General features: G+C 31.9%; 1 protein-coding gene across 1 annotated transcript in view; it reads right to left on the reverse strand.

Annotated features, from left to right (window-relative positions):
• KCNH7 (potassium voltage-gated channel subfamily H member 7) overlaps positions 1 to 27,146 on the reverse strand; it is a 404,901-nt gene that overhangs the window by 41,709 nt on the left and 336,046 nt on the right. Inside the window, exons 7-9 of the mRNA XM_006921130.1 lie at positions 22,131 to 22,556; positions 12,375 to 12,774; positions 2,546 to 2,745 (exon numbers count right to left, since the gene is read on the reverse strand). Of these exons, the coding sequence (XP_006921192.1) occupies positions 2,546 to 2,745; positions 12,375 to 12,774; positions 22,131 to 22,556 (1,026 nt within the window). The remainder of the gene's footprint in view (positions 1 to 2,545; positions 2,746 to 12,374; positions 12,775 to 22,130; positions 22,557 to 27,146) is intronic.

The raw sequence follows: 27,146 nt of genomic DNA on the forward strand, positions 1-27,146 counted from the left end.
TGTAAAATACAACATAAATTTAAATCACTTGAAATTATTATTAAGTTGCAACTTACTTAACAATTAACTGACGAGACACAGAGATTTTAACAATGTGATTTTGGAAGTTAAAAAAAAAATTACTTAGATTTTCTTTTTCACTTCTCAATAGCCTAAAAGTTTCATTGATTTTCTCTAATCAACTTTGTTTTGCACATTGTGCTTAATTAGCAAACTTCTTCCTTTTGTTGAGTTTTCAGACTTGCGCTTTGATGTTTTACTCACTTTGCAGTCACAAGATGAGAAATGTAGACACTGTGTACAAACAAGAGGTTCGTGCAAAGTCAAGCTCTCAAAACCACATGCAAGACTCAGTGGCACATGGTTTAGAGCTCACACACTTCAGGATCATGTAATATAGGCATGCAGATGAGGGGAAGAAAAGCACCTACATTGTGAAAATAGAGTATGATGAAAGAGAATGACATTTTCTTTATGACAATTATCTAATGCAAACCGTATACCCATAACCTTTACCAGAGTGGAGGAAGGGGCATATAAGTGACTTTTTGTGGGGAGAGGGAAACTGTACAGAAATGTTACTAGAGGTCAAGTCATTATTAAAGTTAAGGATTTCTATTCTGTACTTGGCCTCTTCCAGGTTATCTTCCCCAAATTCTTGCTTTGTATTTCCTCTGCTAAATCATGCAAAAAAGATCAGAACTAACATCGGAAATCATTTAACAAGCTCTAAACCTGACAGATAACAAGGGTATTCTCCACAATTTACACGAGAATTAAATTGGATATAAATACCTCCTGTTCTTACCGGTGGGTGTTGTGATTCCATGTATTAAGGTGTGAAGCAGACAGGAAAGAGATATAAATCTTTCATAAGTACATTGTAAATAAATAGGCAAGTGGTATATAAACCATATTTATAGGTAATAGAGTCAAACAATGAAAGGTAAATAGTTGTCACAAAATAGACTTTATCACAAAAAAAATGGTCACAAAACTAGAGTTATATGAAGAGAGGAGCTACAATAAATAATTGTTTTATTGTTATTGAAATAATCTGGCAGTATGAAACAATAATATTGAGTGACACTAGTTTTGATTAAAAATTCTTGATACTGCTTTAGCAAACCCAGCATTAGAAAATCCCCAATAGTTTCTAAATGCTGATATCTTCATTAAACAAAAATATGGGTGGAAATATATAAGAAGTAATCAATTTATAGGTTTTCTTGTGAGATTAAAGTGTTACCCTGGTGAGATCAATTTATCAACTAAATTTTCACAAGGAATTTTGAGATATTTAGAAATAAGTCATAGAGCTCAGTTATGATTTTGCATGAAATTTGCTAATTGATTAGCTCTTTGAATTAAAATTTTATATAATGGCATGCCCTTACTTCTCAGCCAAATAAATCACACAAAGCTAAGATAAACTTATCCATATATAAATATGTCTTTCATATTGGGCAATATTTGCAATGCTTTCTGCACCCTGACTGCTAATTTTGAGCCTTTGCTTTTTTTTTTTTTTCAGAATATTACTAGTTAAATAAAAAAGTGTCTACTTAAATTACACAGGTTAACTTATGCAAAATCGTATTATACTGTCAATGTCATTGTATGCAAGGAGTTATTTTTTTCCTGAAGATTCTTAGAAACATGGTCCTTGCCCAGTGGAAGGGTAGCTATATAGGAAGTCACCATAGTTTTAATCTTTTTAAAAATAGGTCTATGGTATGCTATAGAAATTCATACAATTTATCTTTAGCAATCAGTTTCTATAAGCCAAACAACCAGGTTAAAATAATGTGTATAATTTTTCTAATAATACAAAGAGCTGTATAGACCATAGTCATGTTAATAATTATGTTGATTTTTAAGCATCGATAGAGGAAAGGGTTTTGAAAAGTGATCGTGATATTGAATTTGCTTAAAAGTTATGAGAGAATCCATATTTCCCCTTGAAAGAAAAGATGTGTTAAACGAGGTAGAGTAAGAGGGCATATAGTTATTTATTTAAGATATAGAAAAATTATCCTTACCATAAAAATGAAACTTCCTATCATGAAATATTTATGACATATTTAAGATCCCTGACTTCTCCCACAAATCCTCGAAATGTCTTATTTTTTTATAGTGTTAACCTTGGATCTTTGAGGACTTCGTAGTCATTACCGAATACTTGCCATATCTTAATGCACGTGAGTCCAACTATTCTGGGGGGAAAGGGGTTCTGGCAGCTAGGCCATGTAGTGAAAACCAAGGTTCCAGCTTAGTGATGCTCTCTCTAACCAGAGTGGGAGCTCTACTGCACACAGTTATATCAGTTTGCATCATGTTATAATGCCTTTGCCACACAGTATAACTAGAATATAGCACCATGCAATGCCATGAATTGAGAATGAGAGACTATCTCCAGGGGAGAAAATAAACATTTGAGAGAGGAAAACAAAAGCAAGGGGTTCGAAGCTGGTGAGACTGGCTTTTCTATTTTGACTGGAGCTATAATGCCGGTGGAGCTTCTGTTTGGAAACAAAATACATACCATGTTCATGTCAATGCCATTGGTATAAGTCCACGCATGTTGGAAATATTCTTCAAGCCGTTGCCTCAGAGGATTGGGAATTTGGTGAAAGCGAATGAACTCTTTTACTCGCAGCATTTGCATGTGGTACCTGGCAGTTCCCGAGTATAGTCTTTGGATAATTGCAGATACATTCCCAAAAATACTTGCATACATTAGTGCTGGATTGGATAGAAAACAAAGTTACGGGGGAAGACTGCACTTGGGTATATTGTATCTTGTCAGAATCTCAAGTCTAATTGTGAGGATTTACCATAAGGAGGGGAGGGAAGTTAAGCCAATACTGTTGTAGATTTTATAATGTTGATGATAAATCTGGAGAGAAGTATCTAAATTCACCATAGGTTTTAAATTAAAGTAAAAAAGCAGATTGTTTACAATATCACCTTGTAAGCTGGAATGCTGATTAGAGACAAGATGCATTTAGAGTACACATTTTGTTTGTAATAAGAAGGTACGTCATGAGGCTACCATGGATAATTTTCCTGAAATTGCAGTTAAAATGTTAATTTTTAAATTGTGACATCCCTGCCTCTCAGCCTAAAATCTATCCTTGTAATATTAAAAGTCTATCATAAATCTTAGGATTATTTTGAATATTCTGAATTTGCTATGGCATGAAACATTGTTTTAAGGAATCCATACTTTCCTTAGAGAATCTATTTGTATATAATTTTCAATCTATTAAAATTAATTTTTAATAGTATTTCTGTATGAGAAACAAATATCTTAGAATATGAGAATATTGTTTTGTTTTTGTCAAGAAAATAAATTACGTTTTTATTATTTCATCTATGGGAAGAAAGAAACTGTTCTGGCAACCCTTGCTATATATTCAGTACTTAAATGAAATAAGTGTTTCAATGGGCATTAAAGCTTTGTGAGCTAAAGTGAGCTAAAGCTTTATGATTTAATATAAGCTTTTTAAGCCATCTTCTCTTTCTTATATTTGTATTCAATTTCTAATAATCATAAAATGTTCTGTATTCTGTACAGAAAGTCACATCATGAAACATGATCTATATCCTGATATTTTGGTGTGTGTCAGAACACTAGAGAGAAGGTAATACATCTGTAAGGCACTGCAACTGTAATATACCAACCAGGTGAGAGAAAAAACAGACAGTTTGAGTGTTTGATTCAACTATATTCAACCAACGCATTTTTTTCCCCAGACACAGTTTATAAAACATTACTTCTATACATCACTTAATCATTTGTAAAGTAGATTTTGGCCAGAATCAAGGTGTTTTAAAATGACTTATCTTCTTGATCATTTGCTTTCTTTTCCATCTTATCTTTGTCTTTGTTTAACATGGTTTTTGTTTACCACATGTGCCCCAAGTAAGAGAATGTCCCAGAGAAAGGGGTGGCTCTTTGCTTTTATCTACTTAAAATGATGAAAGTTGGGGAGATCTGTGAAGTTGGATGTGTGAAAGACAGTAAGTCTCAGTGCGGTAGGCAAACTGCTTAGGCTGTATCTTCCGTAGAAAAAAAGACGTGAGCCTAGTTTGAGTAAATTAATAGTTGATTAAGGAGGGAGTTAACACTACTTGCTTGAAACTGATTCCTATGATCCAAGGAAGTTCATGTGAAAAATATGTTTTACTCTTCCTGATTCTAGTGTTAGAAATATTTATGCATGCTGTTATGTCTCCAAAGTATCTATCATATTTTCAGGAAATAGTACAGACTAAATTCACTTGATTTAATCAGAGGACACACAACATTAGATATTTTACCTAAATCACAGAATTACTCAAAAAGTCAAATAAAACATTCTTATTTCATTTTTAATAAATACTGTGGTTTTATCTCCATGCTGCCATAAAAACGAATCAAAACATTAGTTTGGGTCATAAACCTGTATTTCCACTCATTGGCAAGATGGTAAAATATAGGTTATAAGTACATAGATGAATACATAAATGACCTGTACTTCTCTTAAGAAATTCTATGCTGATGGCTTTTTAAATTACAATAAAGACATGGATTTTTTCCCTATTTTGGGGGAAGCAAACAGAGCTAGAGGCTGTCAGCAAGAAAGAAGCACAAAATGATTAGATTCTATACACATTATTTAGTTAATGCCCATCAACTGGCATAAAATATGAGTCAAAAGCAAATTGGCATACTATATATAGGTGTTTCTTTTCTCAATTCACCATTTTATTTAGCTTTCCTTAATAGGAAGGTCTTATTTTCATCAAAATGATTTGCTTTAAGTTTAGAAGTTATTGAGATAAAGCACGTATATCTTAAAACTTCCTTCAGCATACTATACCCCAAATCTGATATGCTAGCCAAACTGATTAATTTAGCTTGTCAATGGGTATTAGCTGAAACAATCTGATAAAGCAAATACACTTGCTTTTCTACATATTATGCAAGCTTAAAAAATTGTATCAAATTTTTTTATTGATGTGTAATTTACATATAATGAAATGAATCTGTTTTAAGTGTATAGTTTAGTTTTGACGTATTCACTCTCATAAACACAATCACTATATAAAACATTTCCATCATCCCAAAATATTTCCTTTGTCCTTTGGCTGCCTACCTACTCATTTCTGACCCTAGGAAACTACTGAGCTCCTTTATGTCATCAAAAATTAGTTTCCATTTCTTGGGATTTCATATAAATGGAATAAAAATGTACATGTTAATTTGTGTCTGATTTCTTTTACTATTAGGTTTTTGAGATTTGTTCTTTTTTTTATCACTGAGTAGATTTGCATTGTATGGTTATACCACAGTTTCTTCTGTAGCTGGAAATTTCACTGCTTTTTGTTTTTAGGTATTATGAATAAAACTGACATAAACATTTGTTTACAAGTCTTTGTTTGAGCATGTGTTTTTATTTCTCTTTTAAATACCTAGGAGTGGAATTGCTGAGTTGTGTGGTATGTTTAACTTTATAAAAAACTGCCAAACTATTTCCCAAAACTGATGTGTCATTTTATACTCTTACAAGCAATATATAAGAATATAAGAAGGACCACCAAAATCCACCCCACTGTGCCATTTCTAGCTGTGGGGTGCTGTGTTCATACTTCCAGATTTCTTCGTGCTCTGTAGGCAACATGACCTCTGAATGCAATATCAGAGTGATGAAACAGAATGGTGTCTCAATTCTAACACAGTTTAGTAGCATCGACTTTCCAGAACACTGTCAAGATGAATTCTGACCACCTGGCTCTGAATCCTGCTTCATTTTTTTTTTTTTTTAATTAAACTGTTTAGTTTGAGACGACTGTGGATTCACATACAGTTATAAGAAATAATAGAGAGATCCCTTGTGTCCTTACTCAAGTTTTCTCCAATGGTAACATCTTGCAGAACCATAGTACAATATCAGGATATTGACATTAGTCTACACATCTCATTCAGATTTCCTGTTTTCTTGTTGTACTCTCATGTGTGTGTATACTTAATTCTATGTAATTTTACTGCATATGTAGTTTCATGTACCCACTGCCACAGTTAAAATACTAAAGAGTTCCATCATCACAAGCATCTCCTACGTTACTCTCTGTAACCATATCCACCTTCCTTCAGCCTCCTTCCCTTGTCTCTAATCCATGACATCTACAAATCTATTTTCTATTTCTCCAATTTTTTTCATTTCAAAAATGTCATAAATAGACTCACAGTAAACAATAACAAAAAACAAACAAAAACATCAGTTGTTCCACAACCTTTCCAACATTTGATATTATCAGTTTTTTATTTGAATCATTGTATCAAGTGTATAACATCTCGCTAGGGTTTTAGTTTGTGTTTCTCTGATGAATAATAACAGTGTTTCATGTACTTATTGGCTATTCATATGTATTCTTTTGTGAAATGTCTGTTTAAATATTTTGCTCATTTTTAAATTGAGTTGCCTTATTGTGGAGTTGTAAACATTCTTTATATACTCTGTAAAAAGTCCTTTATTTATACCTAAGTATTGAAAATATGTTTTTCTAGCCTATCATTTGCCCGTTTTTTAATAATGTCCTTTGAAAAGTTGAAGCTATTAATTTTGGTACAATCCAATTTATGAATTTTATTTTGTGGCTCAGGATTGTTTTCTTTGTTTCGGTTTTAGTAATTCATATCATTCAAAGAATTTGTTCATTTCATCTAAATGATCATATTCATTATAAAATAATTCCTAATTTTATCTTAGCCTTTTAATGTCTTTAGAATTTGTAGAAATATCTTCTTTTTCATACAGGACACAGGTAAAATATGACCTCTCTTCATGTAATTGGAGATTTATCAATTTTATTAATCTTAAAAGAGCCAGGACTTACTCCCATTAATTTTCTCTATTGTTTGTGTTCGTTATATTTTAATATTGTTATTTCTTTCTTACTATTTATATTAGGTTTAATTTGCCTGTTTTACTAGTTTCATAAGACAGAAGCTCAGATCTTTGAATTTTGAGCTTGCTTTTTTAATAAAAACACTTAAAGCTATAAATTTCACTGAGTACTGCTTCAGTTACCTCTTACAAAGTTTGATACATTTTATTTTCATTTTCATTCAGTTAAAACTATTTTCTAACTTTTAATGTGATTTTTTTTTTGAATCATGTCACTTGGAATGTGTTAATTAATTTCCAAATATTTGGGGATTTCCAAATATCTATTCTATAGCTTGTTCTTTAATTTTTTTTTTTTTTTACTAATTTCTGGTTTGTCTTGTGTTCAAAGATATCCTGTGTATGATTTAATATTTTTAAACTTATTAAGATTTCTTTCTGGGTCCAAATTTGATCTGGTTGGTACTTGTTTTATAGTCTAGCATAGTCTGTCTTGGTGACTGTTCCACATATGCTAGAAAAGAATGTGTATTCTGCTGGTATTCTATAATAGCCAATATGCCAAGTTAATTGATAGTATCGTTCAAGTCTTTTATATCTTTACTGATTTTCTGTCTACTTATTTTATTAAATACCGAGAGAAGAGTGTTGTAACTGCTAAGTATAACTGTGAGTTTGTCTTGTAAATTTGACTATTTGTCCTTTAGGTTCTGTCAGGTTTTGCTTAATTTAATTTAAAGCTCTAATAGGGCATACACATTTAGTACTGTGGTGTTTAATTGATCTCTGGTAATAATTCTTGTCCTGAAGTCTAGTTTGAAATCAATACTGCTCCTTAGACTTTTCTCATGATTAGTATTTGTATGGACAACGTTTTCCATCTTTTTATTTTACCTATGTATTTATATTATAAATGTTTCCTTTAGACAGCATATGGTTGAGACTTTAAAAAAAAATACGATCCAACAACTTCTGCAGTTCAATGAGTTTAGATTACTTAAATTTAAGGTAATTATTAACATGGTTGGGTTTAAATCTACCATCTTGATACTTGTTTTCTACATTCCCCCTTTTTCTTATTTCCTGCTATCTTTTGGATTTATTATTTTTTATTATTCCATTTCCTTTTTCCTTATTGGCTCATTAGCTGTGTTGTACTATTTACAATATGCATTTTAACTTATTACTCTCAACCTTAAATAATGTAATACCATTTCATGTATAATGTAGAAATTTTACAATATATTTCAATGTCTTGTTTCCATTTTTTGTGCTATCATTGTTAGATTTTTACTTCTATATATATTATAAAACCTACAAATTTAGTATCACTAGTTTTGCTTTAAATAATTATTTTTGAAGACGTTTAAAAATGAAGAAAAATCTTTTAAGTTTACCCACATATTTAACATTCCTAGTTTTTTTCATGCCTTTTCATAAACTCAAATTTTCACTTGGTATAATTTTCTTTTTACATGAAGAACTTCATAATTTCTTATAGTCTTCTCATAATGAATTATGTCAGATTTTATTTATTACTTTTGAGGATAGTTTAATTAAGCAGAAATTTCTATGTTGACAGATTTTCTTTTTCTTTTAACATTTTAAAGATTTAATTTTATTGTTTTCTCGCTTGCATTGCTTCTAATAAGAAATCTGCTATCAACCTGATGTTTTTCCTTTGTACGTTGTGTGTTTTTTCCCTTTCTAATTGCTTTTAAGATTTTTTTCCCCTTTATTGTTAATTTTCAGTATTTTGATTAAAATGTACCTTGGTGTGTGTGTGTGTGTGTGTGTGTGTGTGTGTGTGTGCGCGCGTGCATGTGTGTGTGCGTTTAACCTGTTTGAGATTTACTGAACTTCTTGGATTTGTGGTTTATAGTTTTTATCAATTTTAGAAAAATTTCAGCCATTTCTTAAAAATTTTTTTTTTCTTCTCTACCCCATTTTTTTGGAAGTCCTTACACATATTTGCTCAAGTGCTTGGTATTGTCTGCTATTTCCATATCTCTGTTAAATTCAGCTGTAGGTTAAAAATTTTTTTTCTCCTGCTCAAAGGTTATGTTTTCTTGTTTAACGTATCTATTAATCTTTTAATGGATGATAAACATAGCAAATTTAACATTGTTCATTGCTTTATATTTTTTGTCTTCCTTTAGATAAGTTGCATTTGTTCTTGCAGACAGTTAAGTGAACCATAGATCAGTTGCTCCTTTTGCGGCTTGTTTTTAGGCTTTATGAGGGCTAGACTAACCTTAGTACTATGATAATACTTTTTCGAGCATGCTGTTGAATACCAGTGTGCAGTGAGGGCTTTCCACTGTACTGGCAAGAATCTGAATCTTATTCAGCTTACAGTACTTCTGGTATTTATTTGCCAAGACTTGAGTATAACCTCATGCATTTGTGACTTAGTAGTCACCTGTAGACTCAAGGGAATACCTATACAATTTTCTGAAGCTTTTCTTTCCCATAGCATCCTGTTGTCTGATTGTCTTGCCACTTATAGCACCTCTACCTCCATGACCTCTAATCTTGTTTTTTAAGCTCAGTGATACCACAGTCATCTGATTAGGTTGCTTCTCCTTTCACTGTGGTGCAGAAAGTACCTCCATACACAACACCTGGGATATATTGTGAGGACCATCTTGTTTGTTTTTCTTCTCTCGGGGATCAAACTCCCTTACTATTTGATTTCCAATGTCTGAAAACAGTTGACCTATATCTTTTGTTTAGCTTTCTGTTATTTAAAAAAAAAATTATAAGGACATGGTAAGGTTCTAGTTACTCCATCATGGCTAGAAGCAGAAATCTAGTAACTTTTTTTTTTACATGTTATAAAAAGAAGAAATTCTCTCAAGGTATTTGTCAAGTAGGTCAGAGATGAAATACACTTGTCTTACTGGCTTGTGTGTTTTTAAAATTAAATGTCTATGTTTTATTTATAGTAGTTGAATAAAGATATACGCTTATATATTAGAATACATAGATATAAGTATATGAGCATCACTTATATTTACAACTATTTAATGGTTGCTTAAACTTTCATTTTTCATCTAGATTTATGTATACTTTTAAAATGAATTATCTGTCACTGTTCTCTCTACACATTCAGAAGTATAACTGGTAACTGTCTTTGCAAATAGTTTTTAAAATGTATCTATAGCTATATGACGTATTTGCATTTAGTTAAATAATAGTTTTCAATGTTTAATTTTTAGTTTGCTTAAATTATATTGCTTAGTTGATTGTTTTGTTCTCTATAAGTAGATGTCAAGTTTTTCTTTTAGAATGAAGATTAGATTTTAAAAAGCTCAGGGATGATAAGCTAGTCCAATCTGATATAGACTAGACTATAAAAACAATAACGAATATCAGTACCTATACAATATTTTACATTATATGTTTGGATATTGTATTTTATTTTTAGCTTGAAATCAGGTCACTCATAGATCTGAGGAGTATGTATTTAGCGTGCAAATATAGCCAAACAAAGAAAACCAAATCTCTGCTAATATAGTAGGATCTACATGGAAATATTTTATGTAGATACAGCTATATAAATCAAATGGCTAAGCAAATATCAGTGGCATTATTATTATTCTTAACTTTCAAATCATAATTTTACCTTTTCTTTATTCTTGGCATAACAGGTCATAATAGAGTTCTTCAGGGATATTTATAAATTTTCCTGTGTGACATTAAGCTTTACATAATCCCATTTTGATTAAGGTTTGTACAACCAAGTTTGTTATTCAAATAAAAGATGTTATGTAGAATGTGGATATCACTTAATCTATCTACCTAATTGACTAGAGGGATTTTTTTTCTTAAAATATAAAATTCATCTACAGGATTCTTAAAGAATCAAGAGAAATACTCTAGTGCCACATTAAAAAAAAAGTAAAGAAAGAAAGGAGGAAAGAATGCAAAAAGAAAGAAAAGAGAAATAAGAATGAAAACTGCCTATAATCCCGTTTTAGGAATTAGAGTTTAGGTGTAGAGCAAGTAAAAAGCTGAGTTTTCTTTAACTTAATAATTCACATGATAAACAGTGCTATATATTTCACTTAATTCTCACAAGTGGTAAAGATTCCTAAATGGTGAACAAGTTAAACTTTAGTGCATTTTAAAAATTCTTATAAATTCTAAGTTTTAAGATGCTTAAAAATGTAAAAAAAAAAAAAAAAACAAAAAAAAACAAGTTTATATATTGTTTTCTACATAGGTGTTTAAGTAATAAAAAACAAACTTTTTCTTTTCTTTTCTTTGTTTGCTTCCTGTGGTACTAAAGGCAAAAGCCACTAAAAGTATTTACTAAGAGTTGTAATCAAGACTGGTTGGGACTGTCTTTGCTGTGAGAGATTCAGTCTCTCTGGAGGGGATTTTTCTATTTTTTTCCAGTAGGCCCCACTTCCATTTCCTTCTGGTTGCCATTTTACTTCTGTGTTTCTAGCCAAGATTGAGCCTGATTTTGTAGACTATATTAAGAGTTATTTCACTATAATGTTATTTGCCTATACAAATGTTACTAAAATAAAAACATTAAGACATATATATCAAAAGTAAACCAAATAAAGTGGACAATAAATTTGTGAATCTATTTAAGTTTTCATAAATAAAGCTTATTTAAACACATTTCATTAGTCAATATGTGAATTTTATATTTAAAAATCAACTCTCTGGATCTATTTTTAAATTTGTAGACAATTTAAGGATGATGCTCTGCAAAGTTATCTTTAGTGGTTCCATAGCGTGATCAAAAAAAATAAAATATTAACATTAAAACATCTTTGGTTTAATATAGATATTTTCCTATTCCAAAGAATGCACCTTATAAGTCAAACTCACTACATTACCTAATTACAAGGTAAAAGTCAGTCACTTAAGCCTGGCATAGAGTTACAGAGAAAAAAAATTATAGTCAATGATTGATAAATATATATATACATACTTATATATTACATATGAGTGCATATTACACAGGTGTATATTATATATCACACATGTGTATATTATTTACACACATCTGTAATATATAAACAGATATAAAAGATTAACTTACATTATATGTACATATATTTCCATCTATTTTTCTAGTACATCTAGTAATATAATGTAAGCTAAGCCATCCCATTCTAATCTGGCCTCAGAGCGAAATAGAAAATAACTACTTGCAATAAATTACAGATATATTTTTATAGCAGTAAAAAAATGAACTGCAAGTCTCAATTCCAGAATCCCAACACTCATGCCACTCCAGTTTTATGCTCATGGTTTCCTGAGGTCTGGAAAATCTTTGGTGTTAACCCTTCACAGAGGGAATCAAGTTTGATAGACTATGATACCCAAATATGTAATACCATTATTTCTAAAATTTTCTATAATTTTTTCTTTGCCTCACCCTAAATGTTCTGGAGATATCAATTCTGTGATATTATTTTACCCTAAAAAATAGCAAAAGAGAAATCTACTTACAGCCAATCAACATGACACAAATTGAAAAGATTTTCTCCGAATTGGTGTTAGGGGACACATTCCCAAATCCTACACTGGTTAAACTGCTGAAGGTAAAATAAAGTGCTGTGACGTATTTGTCTTTAATGGATGGTCCAGAACTTGAGTCACTGTCATTGTAACGTTTTCCAATTTGTTGTCCTAAGGAATCCAACCATCCGATTTTGTCGGTCAGGTAGGGCCTTTCTACATTCCCAATTGCATACCAAATGCAAGCCAGCCAGTGAGCAATCAGGGCAAATATGCACATTAAGAGCATTAGCACAGCAGCACCATACTCTGAATATCGATCAAGTTTCCGAGCCACTCGCACAAGACGTAGGAGTCGAGCTGTCTTCAGAAGACCAATTAATGTCGTTGTCTGTGGAGGTAAATGCTCATGGTCAGAAATAGTAAACAATTCAGGGTATGTTCCTGTGAAACTAAGTAGGCAGAAACAGGTTAAAACAATGTAGTAGCAATGAGGATAACTGTATTTTTGAATTAAGCATTTTTTTTTTAATTTGACTTCTGCTTTGGAAAATACTTTGAAAGTTTGCATTATATTAATTTGGTACCTTGGCATGAAAGACCCATGAGACAAAGAATCTGTCTATCTTGTTTTATGCTCTCATCTAGTGCCTTGTACATCATGGGTACTCCGTAAGTCACTCATTCACTAACAAACATTCCAGTGTGTTACTGGTGTGCCTAGCAAGTGCCACACACTAGGATTAGAGTGTTGCACAAACATACATGGTCACATTCTAATAGAGACGGTTACTTAGCAGTAGACGAAGTGTTTTATCTAATGAAGAGAAACAAGGTCCATTGTTTGTGGGAAGAGATAAATACTTTTAAAATAAATAATAAGATCATTTTAGACTTGAGAAGCGCCATGATAATAACAAAACAAAGTGATATGATAGAGGATGATCGGCGACATGGGTTAAAATGGGCATCACTTTAGAAATAAAGATCAAGGAAGGCCTTCCTGAGGAGCTGACCTTAGAGTTGAGAAAGAGTTGCATAATGAGAAGGAGCCAGTTAAGCAGATAACTGCGAAACTTATTGGATGATTGCATGTATGCATTAGGCACTATACTTAAATGCATTGTTTTCTTCCAAAATGTGTTAAATTGATAAATTGTTTCTTGCTATCCCAATGATATTATGTATTTTGTTTTGGGGTATGATATGTGCAACTAATTACATGATTATTATTGACCAGGTATCTAACGATAGGACACTTCTATATAATAACAGAATACTTAACTGGTTGTTTGGACTGGAAATCTGAGAAGTACAAATTACAAGTTCATTTCTTAGGTTTTCTAAATAATGTCAACTATAAGTACTACATAATTCACAGGGCATATAATTATTCCATAGTTACATGGTGTTTACCAATCAATTATTGAGTCATTTTATCTGTTCATTGCTGGTGTTTATTTCACAAAGTGCATCCAAGTGGGTTAAAAACACTTATATTTTAATTAAAGAAACAGTTCATGGCATAACTATCACCCTATATCTATTTATATTGACATGGTGGAAAAAGAGCACTGAATATCAAGAAAAACATTTTCATTAAAATGCTACAGTAAGTATTACATCTTTTCCCCTTGGTTATAATAGTCACAAGGGAAGGGGAGAGTCCTGAGTCTCTCCTGAATTCTTTAATTCAGTTGTTATAGGAACCCTCTCAAGGTGAGAGGGTTTGTGTAGTTGAGGTCTGCTTATCATAACTGGACTCCATTCTTTGCTTATTTTGAAATGTATGGAGAGGTGAGACGTCTCTATTTTCAATGCTAGGTTCTTATTTTTCAGGGTGCAGAAAAGAAAATATATTTTTTTGCTTTCACAAATTTAAAAGTGTATCTCTTGTCCATGAACAAACAGAGAGTTTCACTTAGCATTAGGTGGTTCCCTGGGAGAAAAGTCAACTTGCTACGATTTGTATTCTCAATATTTTAGCTTAGCAGTTATATTCCAGGACTTTAGAACAGACAAACTTATGCTTGAGTTTTGCTTCTATACCAGTGTGTCACCTAGGATAAATTACTTATTTAATCTCTAAGCATCAATTTTCAAGGTAAATGGGCATAATAAGGCTTATCTTACAAGGGTGTAGATAATACCTAATAAATGGTAGCTCTTCATGTTTTTATTTCAATATATCATACATTTTTGTTTCCATCAGTAAGTAGAAACTTTATATTGTGAAATGGGTTGATAGAACTTACACACTTTCCAAATGCATTACCTAGATATCTGGAATCCCAAATAGAGGTTTTTCAGCATTGGCCTTGCAGCCTCCACAGGAAATGGCAGAAATTTTAAAGATAAAAACTTCATCTGGATGCACTGACTGCTCATACTTTGGTAACAGGAATCACCCTGGTTCAAAACATCACCATTTCTACACTTCAAAGCTTAAGTTTGTGTGTTTATTTTTCATTCCAGCCCTGTTGCCTATTTCCTCGTGTTGATAAATCAGAAATATTTGAGGATTATTACTCAAAATTTCTTGTCCTTGGAACAAAACTTCTTTCTGAATCTCAAAATAAATGAAATATAATTAAAATTCTCTAGGTATTTGGTTAATAAAGTACGATGCTTCAAAACAAATGAGCTGTTTTTATAACATGTTGTGATAATAAATACTAATGACTCTTATGGCTACAGAGATGGTAGAGTTAAAATGATGTATGATAGGAAAAAGAATCAAATCTACTGTGTATGCCACCCACCTCCTTTTTGCCCTCTTTCCACAGAAACTTCTGATGTTCCATCCAGAATTATATTAAAATGAGATAAAACCTAGATGACAGTAAGTTCTCTAAGCAGATAAATAAATATATCTTATAACACACAAGTGACATCTTTTCTAGACAAAGAAAATGAAAGCTTAAAAATGTGGCACATAATGAAGTCTCAACCTAATTCCATAAACACGAGGGAATGCTGACTTTAACAGTCAAAGCTATGTACCCAAGCATAACTATGTGTACTAGTTTGACAATATGACAAATGACTTGGCCTTATTTCTATTGTTATCGAGTTGCTGCTAACACATCTGAACATTCTTTCTCAGGTACAGTTGTGTACAGCACATCTTGTAGATGACACTTAGGATTGCAATAACTCTTCTTTTTCTAATTTAAATATCTCTTTAAAGATTAAAGGTGTTTTGAACCAGGTTGCACGACACAGAGAAATGATGGCACAACATAGAGAAATGGTTGCACCAAAATCTCAGAGAAAGCAGATTAAAGAATAATCAGTCTCTTCTTGCTGATTTGTTGGAGACTATTTAGTTCCCATTGTTTAGTTCAATGAACTATCTGTATTTTCTGCAAGTGAAAAATGACACCAACAATTTTCTAATAATATAATTGTACTGACATCAGAATTTGGCTAAATAAAATGTTTTCAGAGTGTGTTATTATCTTGCATCATATCTAATTTCATGTACTATCCAGACATATTATGGAAATCTATTTTTTGGGGGCTTTTCATTTTTTTAAACCCATCACAATAATTTTAAAAACAGTAGATGTAGAGAATTTTCTCAGATATTATTCCTCAGCTTTTCCCTGATATTATAAAACATGTTGTCTATTTATTGTTACTTTTGGTAGAGATTCAAAAAGCATAAAAGCTCACTAGAGGTAAATGCTATTATTATGAAAGACAAACACATCATGATAATAAATAAGATATAGAAAGAGGTGAACCATTTTACAGTGGATTTAAGCAAGGTACTTTGTTTTGTTACCCTGCCCATGAACCATAGCAAAGGGGACACAATAAACTCTAAGTCAAGTCTCCACCTCATCGATATCTATGCCATCTCATAACTCAACTTCTTAACTGTGATTGAATGATATTTAAAACTCTTTCTGCCTGAATACCACAGTAAAGAAAGTGTACTTATTTAGACTTTTATTTTCAATGGATTTTTTCATATTTTTAAAAATATAAAATGACTCCTCCTGAAAATTGACTTATTCAAATTTCTGGGTGGCTGATAAATTCTAACCCACTTTCGATATTTTAAAAACTTATGCACATCCATAGTTTATGAAAGCCCTAGATACTTTATTATACTGAGGTAGAAGTTAGTTTTCTATACTATGACTTTCTCAACTAAATTTTATTTAAAAGCTATATCTATACTCTAAAACAATTGCATCTTTGCAACTACGTTAGGTAACAAACCCAGACACAAGAAGATTATGTGATTTTTTTTACTAGACATTTTACAGTAGATCAAGCAATAGTCTCTCCTAATACAAGTGAAATTCATTTTCAAGACCTGAAAATTGAAGAGATGTTTTCTTACCAGCATTAAACAACTCACTACTCAAAAATAAATGTTGCTAAGTTTAAGTTGAGAAAGCCTCATCAGTAAGAGAAAATCTTATGCTCAAGAATTTTCCAAAATAATTTTGAAAAATAATTCTACTTTATAGTAAGCATTCTCAAGACTCTCACATTTAAAATACTTTATTTCAGAGGTTTACTCTCTAAAATCTTTGCCTACTGTAAGTAGATAGAATTATTCTTTTATAAAAGAGGAAATGTAAGTATGCGATCTTTGGCTTCATCTACAGGTTGATAAAGTAAATTGTCACTGAAATTTTCTACTTAATCCAGCATTATGTCTTGTTTGTCAGGAAATATTTGGGGTATAAGAGGGCAAATGAGATCATTTAGTGACTAATAGTTTTCATAACTTCACACTAATGTTTTGGTTTCTATTTCATCTCAATTGACTCTATGCTCTGGTACATGGATACACCATTCAATGAATTATTTACCAATAAAACTCAATATTAAAACTAGTTTCTAGTCTTTTGTTTAAGTCACACTATTTCAATATTTCTAAGGACACATTCACTAATACAATCAAAGATCTACATTTTGAGTGTGTAAAAAACAGTGGTGGGGGAGATCACCTAGCTTATTTTTTCTTTATTTATACCAAACCTCACAATTTCCTCTACTGACTGTGGCTTTTAAAGAGAAGAAGAATGCACAGCTTCCCTGGGAAACGTCACCCCAGTATTAAACTATACTGTTGAGACACCTTTATTTTTATTTTGTTTTATAATCAATATTCTATTTTGCTGCAATGTGAACTCACTTTCTCTTTCTTACAGTAACATGGAAAACTTGTCATCAAATGATTCTAAATAGTAGTATGCAAATGTTACAGTAAATAAATGATTATGGATGTTATATTTTTAAGATAGGAATTTGACTTATTTTGAGAAGTATTTAACCAAAAACTGTACTTTATGCCATCTCCAGAAAATTCTAGTCAATAGATCACGTATAAATGATGACTAAATGATCGACAATGCAAAATAATTTTTTTTGATGGAATGTTCTTATCCCTTACTTGATGTTCCACAAATTTTTGGAGGCATGACCAATAGCCTCAAATATAAGCCAATGCAAACCTCTGCCATAACTCCCAAGAAATAGCTAAAGAGAGACACAGTTAATGTGTAGACACATATTTACAATCAGGTCTTCAAAATATGCTTTGTTATTTAAATTTGAACATGAGTATGTCTGATGTTTTAGAAATTCACTTGTAACAAACTAATGACAACTATTGTAGAGATCAGGTTCAGAGAGAATGCTGACAAGATGATCAAAGTTTTTACACGAGTGCCTGCTGTTTTTCTTTGTATCCATTTCATGATTCATCAATCAGACTAATGAAGTAAACATCGATGTGAGCAGAAACTCCTCTTTCCTATTAAAACTTTCCCTCAAAGAGCACTGTATTTATTTAGGTTTAAAAGGTCTTACCTGCATTCATGATTCATGAAAAATAACGGGTAAGTGGGAAAGAAGAGAGGTCAACAAAGCAAGTAATTAATTAAAGAATACCAATTTTCAGGGGTGGAAGAGGTTAATGAAGCATTTAACTAAACAGAATGCTCTAGATTCTAACTGTTTATATCTCTGAAAGTAAGATTTGCCACACATAAGTAAACTATAGGAAAATTTGAGGCGGATAATGAAAAGTTGACTTCCTGGAGACTAAGCCAGTATTGTTCCTTTGCATCAATGATATGAAGATAATTTGTTATGGATGACATGCTGTTTGATGATGCAAAAATTAAGAAATATATAAAGAATCTTTTTCTTAGTCTATCTGGATGACATTAACATCAGGAAGATAATGACATAGGCAAGGCCAGTTATTGCCAGTATTCATTTTCTTCAACATGTTTTTTAACAGTATAGAAGAGCCTTTAGTTATTCACAGGTGATTTGTATTTTAGACTAAAATTTTTAAATGATTATTTTGAAAATATGAGCAATTCTGCTCATATAGCTGCTTTAGTAAAAATGTATATGCCAAGCTATCCTCAGCATTGTTAACATATATGTTTTATAGATAAAATAATTTCCAAAATTTGAATAGTTTTTATTCCCCAGGGTTGAATGTAAATAAAATTAAAATGTTATGGTAGCTTACAATTTAGGGGAATTGTCAAGGAAGACATTAATATTTAATTGACATTGACACAATTTCTCTAAGGTCATCCATGATGCTATGATGCCTAGAAAAAAATTAATAACTCAGTTAAAATTAAGCAATTAAGAAATCATGACCGATCTTACATTTAGTTGAAAACCACTCCTTCATTTATTTATTTATATACTTATTTTGTAGGAATATTCACTTTTGAGCATATGAAAGCTTTCTCCTGGACTTCTCCTTTGTCCCAGGTAAGACCACTGAATCTGGTATATCTAAACAGTAGACTCATTCCTGCAACTTTAAAAAATTTGAGTTTCAAGGCTTTACTTTCGACCTACTGAATATAAATCTCCAAATTGTTTTATAATTTCCACACGGAAATTGGTGCACGGTCCTGCTTAGAAGCACTGATCCAAACAAAGCAGGGCATGATCATATCTAATTTTTAATTTAATGCATTTCATTTCTTTTTCTTATACTCACATATATATCTTTCTAGTTCATGTGGTGCCCTATCTGCTATCTGTACTGGAATGGCTAATAAGCACCTAAAACTTAACATGGTCCAAACAAAATTTCTCCCCTAAAATGCATCTTCTTCTTTCCAGGTTATTCTCACCTGGATAAATGTGTGACAATCTGCCCTGCCCTGCCCTGCCCTGCCCAAATGTTTCAAACAAGAAGAAAGAAAACAATAATATCTTTGAAGCATCGTTAATTCTGCTTTTCTCTTTCTCCTCGAACAATATTTAATCTATCAACACTTTCTCCTCTAATATATTCTAAATGTATCTACTACTCACTTCTCTTGCCACCATATAGTCCAAACCGTTGTTGTTTGTCCCTCCTACATTGTAGCAAAAGCTTAAAAGCTCAAAAGTGGGTCCCTTGCTTCTACCCTGACTAAATTGTTGGCAGACATTGGTCACGATTAATATGGTAACATGTAAGTTTTTAAAGGAGGACTATATTAAGAAAAAGGGACTTTCATCTGAAAGTCCAGAAAGAATCCAGAAAGAAGAAGAGAAGTAACCTTTGGCAAACAATGACTACATGCCTATTCTGTTTTAAAAGTTAAAAGAATTTACCTATCACCAGTTTATAGAAACGAAATAAAGTCATAAACAAGTTAAATATCTTGCCAAAATACAGCAAGTAAGTGGCATAGAGGAGAATCAAAGCCAAGTCTGTCTGACTGCAAAGCCAGAATCCTTCACATATCATATTACATCTTAAAAGAGTGAGGAGTGGCTTTGGGAACCTGGGGAATCCATGAAATCATATAGAAGTGGAGGACTGGCACTGTTTTCTCACAGGCAAACTTCACGTTTTCCTTAATGCTACATGAGAAAAGTAATCCAACACCATTTTTCCCAAGACTATTTCAACCTTTACCAATGTGAATCACAAATTTTCTCATTTCAGCTCCTTACGAGGCCTGGTTGAAACAGTGATTTTTCTGAATTACGTATTTTTAATAAATTTTATTATTTCAAATGATATAGTAACTGATATTAAACTAATTAAGTGCTGCATCCTAGAAGTTCTACCTTAATGGTTATAATCAGCATATTCAAATATGCTCTGGTTTGTTATTGATTAAATATCATCAATTGATCAACTTTCTCTAACAATCTTATTTGTCTATTTATTTGTTTAACCATTCTTTCATTTTACTAAACTGAAATTTAACTCAGTGTATATATTTTATATTTTGAAAGAGTGAGGTTTTACTTTATTGTTTATTAATAAGTACTTATTTGGTGTAATTACATGGATTATCCATTTTAAGAAACTCATAGAGATAAATATAGATAAGGAAGTATTTCACTTTCATATTTTTAGTTAAAAAGTTAGGAGTATCTAACATTAAAAGTTCAACTAGTTTAACAGCAGTTGAAGTCCCCCTCACCCCCATAAGAGTTTCACATTTATTACCTCTTAGGGTCTCAAATTAAAACAAAACAGAACAAAACAAAACAAAACAAAACTTAGGAGGTGAAGTAATATCATCATCCTTATAAATGAGGAGAGTCGAGCTTGAGATTTTATCTAAGGTTTGCAGAATCCAGAAAGAATGTTCCATTGTCCTGCTCTTAACTGAACCACAGTTTAAAGGGTGCATTCTGTATGAAAGCATTTACTTCTAAGCCTGCTTGACAGGGGGGGATTCTCTTGTATGGAGGCCTGAATAGGTCAGGAAGCTACCATCTGCAGAGGAGATTTTTGATATCCACTCTCTTCTTGGAGGAAAAAAAAAAAAAGATGCCAAGGGGCTCAGAGGGGTAAAAAAGAAAAGATATTTAATTGTTAAAATTCCGCATATCGAAGTTATCTTTCTCAACTAACTCCCTTAGACCTACTTTCACACCTTCTGTAAATTTTTCCATTATAGAATTCGAGAGTCTATGGTCATGCTACCCTGAACACGTCTGATCTTGACTGATCTCGGAAGCTAAGCAGGGTCAGGCCTGGTTAGTACTCCAAAGGGAGAACACCTAGGAAGACCAGATGCTGTAAGTGTAAAAAACAAAAAAAAACCAAAAAAAACAAAAACTAGAATTTAGGAAACTCATTTACAATAAAAATTAGTGGTAATTAAAGGGAGAAGACTTTAGGAGAACTTAATTTCTTTTGGATCAAAGAACTCTGAGAATCTGATTAAAGTTACTCTCTATCAAGAAAATGCACTTTACATATCTCTGTCAGATTTTCTTAAAGTCTCCAGCTTTATAAGGTAATTGGAACACAATAACTTTTTTATAACCTAGATGTTATTTAAGAGAAATAGTTTTGAACAAAACATTTCAGAAGATGCCTCTTCCACATAATTTGAACATAAAACAAGTTCCTGTTGTTTCAAACCACAATTTTGAATTAAGAAAGAAGCACCTTCATCTTTGACAGTTTTATATGCACAAAGTTAATTGTAGTGATTTTTTATCCTGGGAATGTGCTATAGAAGAATTGTCTCAAAGTTTAATTTTTGGTTAAAGAACAAGTAGTCTTTGGAATCTCTTAGCAAAAATACAAAGAATTGTGAATTATTTGCAATGGCAAATGGTTTCATTTCATTTTATAACATTTCCAACTAAACATGAATTTCATCTGTGAGATATACAAAGTTTGTAAAGCAACTGCTTTTTTTTTTTTTTTTTTGCGGTTTAAATAAAGTCACTTTTAAAATTGCAATATTTTAGAAAATAAGATTCTTAAGCAGCTCTTACCTCATCAGAACCAGATCCAAAAATTAGCAAGTCAAAAGGAATTGCTGCAACCATGTCAATCAGGAACCAGCCTTTGAAGTAGTGTATTGCTATTTTGGCAGGATCACTTACCACTTCCTCATTTTGATTTACATATGTTGTTCTGAAGTTTATTAGAATATCTATAATAAACATAATATCCACAATCAAGTCTACTACATTCAAAGGGCTACAAGAATAGCCACATTCTCTTCTTTTCTGTTCTTCTCTGTCATTGAGGAGAAAGGCGGCAGAGTAGGGAGTGAATATAGCAGTGTATATGACCAACAGTAAAATAAGCCAATCCCAGACTGCTTTGAAAGGACTGTAGTGCAATATTGTAAACTTGTTGATGCGTGGCGTCTGCAGTTTATATTCTGGCAGGACATCTGCTCCTAAAGAGAGAACCTGAATGTAGAAAAGAAAATCATACACTATATAAAAATGTCATTATTAAATCCCCAAACCTATAAAAACATTAAGATAGTTATACAACAAAATCTGTTAGAAAGGATTCACTTAATTGAATTCACTAATTGTGAAGTATTATGAAAAATACATACATTTGAAGAAACCCACATAAGCCCCCATGAGTATATTTGACTCCAGAAAACCTCATTAGTGTTTCTTGATAAATATGATTTTCAGTGAAAAATAATACATATTGTCACTGAGATAGCAAATAATGGTTACTAATTCCTTTGGAACATAGTATTACTCAAAAAAACACAGCTGTTTTTAGAAAAATTATGAAATCAGTTTGGACCCATGGTCATATTTAATTTATATATATTTAATTTGCATATATTTAATTTGCATATATAGTCATTTTTAATTAAAACGATAAATTAAACCCAACTAATTCAAATATTTATTAAAATCTTCCCACCTGCAATCTGTTTTTAACATTTTAAAAAAGGCACATGAGATTAAAATAAACATAAAGTAGTCTTTTCCTAAAAGGTAGAGAGAATATTTTATGTTCTGATATAAATATGCTTTTACATGAACTCTTTCATCACATTTAATGAATCCTGAAGAGAGAACGGTGCTAGGAGATGTTCAGAATATTAATCTGGAAATGTTGCAAGGTTTTTAGCCACCAAAGAGTACTTAAACTCTTAAGACTTATTCTACTTAATAAGGCATTGGGTAGACTAAAATAGTTCATCTTCCAGAGTCTTAGTTTATCTGAAAAAAATGAGAGTTAAACTCGAATTGTGATCCTACTCATTAGATAAATTTATGAGATAAATTTATGAGATAAATTCATTAGATACATGTGTGATTTTAAACCAAGTTTTGTTGAGCAAAGTTCAAAGCAAATTGATTATCTAGCTACCCAGGAAATGTAATTAGCCTTAATATACAGGTTTTAAAGAAAAGGCATTTTTTAAGAAGGTGGTGGGTTGTTACCTTATATTCTGAATATGCCACATATGCATGATGGCCCTATTTCTAAGTTAATTTCACTAAGTTTTCTTCGACCAAAGTCTTTTAAATACAGCTAATCTATCATCAGTTTTTGCGGCATGACTCTCAGAAATTTTCCCATTGGTTAGTTAGTCAAAGAGTGTTATTTCTGTGTTCTTGGTGATTCTATCCATGTAGGTTTTAACTTGATTATAACAATGAACTATCTTAGGCAGAGTTCACTTTAAAATTTTATTTTCATTGTCATATCTCATACCTATTTTCCCCTACATATAAGTTACCATTCCTAGTTTAACAAGAACTTGAGAAGTTAAATAACAAATCCAAATGAGGTACTATGTGACTTTTAAATATAACAAAAGAGTTTAATTAAAATAGGCATAGCTCTTTTTAGATAACAGCTAAACTGACTTAACTAGCTTTGAAAAAAGTAATAAAGAACCCAACCAGTTTTTCAGACCAGAGTAAATTTGAACTGCCAGTATATGGAGAAAACAGTGCTTTATTTTAAGCTTTTCTGAAAAATGGCAATTAATTATTAATAAAAGAGAAATAGAAAATAAAGTGATTTCATTGTTTATGAAATACTAACAATCCTCAGAATCCAAGATTTATATCTACATCTATAGCTTTAGCTATATCTGATTTCCAAAATCTAAATAAGAATAATGTTTGTATAATATATTAATTGAAAGTGCAGACTGATAGAACTCTGATCCTGTTATTCTTAGTACAGATAGCTAGTGTATGATACTTTGGTCTCCAAAGAATGGGTCATGTTTTTAGATGTCATTGTGTAATGTCCCTTTCTCAAAACCTAGGGACTACTCAGAATGTAGAAAGTAAAATCCAAAACCTTATTTTGGCTCTCAAAGTCATCTAAAATATGGACTTTCTTTCCTGTTTCTTATGCACACAGTATACTGTAACAAGACGACTAAAATTTTTGAGCTGCTCAGATCTCCCAAATCTCTGAACTCACAAATTTCTCTTATTAAAAAAAGGTATATAGTTATTCAAACAGGACAAAAAAAAAAAGTCATTTTTAAAGGCAAGAATATTTGTCTGAGCTTGCTTCCTGCTTAAGTGACATGCTTCTGATACCAATCTCCTATATGAGGCAATCTAAATCTCGTTTTAGTAGATGTATATTAAATGGCATACAGCACCTTGGAGCTTTCCCTGAGAAGTGAAAATGGTAGATGGAATTCTTTCCATTGCATATCTGCAAATATTCATTTAACATTAGATGACAACTATATTAAGAACTGGAGAATGAAAAATTGGGAAGACACTATCTCTGACATCTATTGGGAAAGACAGATGTGCAGAAAAACGAGAGCTCTGCTGAGGACCAGTTGGCTCAGTTTCTGGGGTTGGTGGTGGCACTGATGGGGGTGGGTCTCCATAGAAGACTTTTAGGAAAAGATAGCACTTGAACTGAGATTTTGAGTGGGAGGTAGAAAAGAATGCAGCTGAGGGATGAGGAAATTGCAAAGGAAACAAAATATTACAGGTAGAGGTAACAGAATGAACAAAGTCAGGGAGGCATGAAATAATGTGTTGTGTCTCGAAGAATTAGAAGCTGCCTTCTATTGCTGATGGATAAAACGCAAGGAACGTAGTGGTGGAGGATGGCAGTGAAGACGGACAGTGACAGGCCATGAAAAATCTAATGTGACATGACAGAGAGCTCAGACTTTCTCCCTTAGGTCAGGGTTTCTCACACTTGAATAAAATACAGACTTCTTTTAGGGGAAAAATACTTACTGCTGTACCCCAATGATGATTTATATTATTTTTATTTATAATGTTAGGTAAATATGTAAAAAATAAAACTAGATTAAAACTTTTTATGCTTATACCTCTTAAAATGTCTGTCATAGGCTGAATTGTGTACTCGCAAAAGATATGTAGAAGTCCTAATTCCAGGTACCCGTGAATGTGACCTTATTTGAAAACAGGGTCTTTGAAGATGTAATCAAGTAAAGATGAAATCATAGTTGATTGGAGTGGGTCTTGATACAATAATTGGTGTTCTTACACAAGGAGGAAAATTTGGGTGCAGAGACACAAAGACACACAGGAAGAAATGCAATGTGACAATGGAGGCAGATATAGCTACAAGCCACGGAACACCAAGGATTGGTGGCAGCCACCGGAATCTAGAAGAAAAACATGGTACAGATTCTCCTTCAGAGCCTACAGAAGGAATCAGCATTTCTGATACCTTGGTTTTGGACTCCCAGCTCCCAGAAATGTGAGAGAATAACTTCTATTGTTTTAAGCCACCTGTTTTTTGATATTTTGTTATGGCAGCCCTAGAAAACTAATAAAATGGCAAAAAATAAAATAGATAGATTACAAAAATATTTGCAAAACCAGTGAATTCAAACTATGATCACTAATTCAATATTTGACACATCTATAGGTCAAAAATGACTCAATATTTGACTGTGGTTTTGATCTGTGTGGTTTGATCTAATAGGTAAAATATTTTTCTCTAACTATGCCTTTTTGTAAAAGTATGTTGTCAAAATAGAAGATTTTATTACTATTTTATGATAATCTAACCTAATCTTTAATTCAAATTTTGCTCCTATGAGGCTAGGCTTTGAAAGCCAATATAAATTATGTTACTTGATACTCTATAAAAGTGTTTTTCATTCAAAGTTCAATTTTGGTTTGGGGCATTATTGAATTCTACATTAAGTGATTATCTAATCAAATTATTTCTGGAACTGGGTTCAGAACGGTAGTTCATTTGTTATATTCCAACGTATTTATTGATAGCAAACCATTAAAATGTTGTATATACAACAATGAAGCATGTTTTGAAAGTAGATTTCTAGTAATTGATATTACCATATCATATAAATGTTATGGTACAAGTTGTTTTGATTTCTGCATGGCTATGCCACTGTTATATGATCACTCAATTCTTTCGTGGATTTTACTGGCCAAATGACTTCAACAACTTTTATTTATACAGCATATTAGCATCACAAGGTCTCATTGTAAATCCAAAAGCACTCATAGGCACGAAAGTCAGGTAGATACCAGTACTCTGTTGTTAAGTGATTATCTTATTGATTCAAAAGTTTATTATACTGCTTTAAGTTTTCACCAAGATACAGGATTTTTAAAAGATTTACCAGGAGAACTCATGGCCATTTGAGAATATACCTTTCCATGGATATCAGTTTGAGAATTGTTAAAGGTTACTAGACAGAGAAGGCAAGGTGGCCAAATTTAGTTTTAAATAAATGTGTCTGGCAATGGAATGGAAGAGAAATCAAAGAGGGGCAGACCAGAGACTTAGAGATCAATTATAACTTTGGTACTAAGAAAGAAAAATGCAAGTGAGATCAGGAAAGCCTGTACTAGAGACCAGGCGGCAGAGATGGAGAGGAGGAATACATCCGAGAAATAAGTGCCTCTCAGGGTATAAGGATGTGAAGTAGGAAAAACATTTGTTTCTTTATGGTTTTAATAATGAGTCTTATTAGAGGCAATTATGGTAATATAAATATCTGAAGGCTCAACCGAGTTTGGAATAAGGGA

The sequence above is a fragment of the Pteropus alecto genome, unplaced genomic scaffold (genome assembly GCF_000325575.1).
Source record: "Pteropus alecto unplaced genomic scaffold, ASM32557v1 scaffold3, whole genome shotgun sequence".
Taxonomy (NCBI): domain Eukaryota; kingdom Metazoa; phylum Chordata; class Mammalia; order Chiroptera; family Pteropodidae; genus Pteropus; species Pteropus alecto.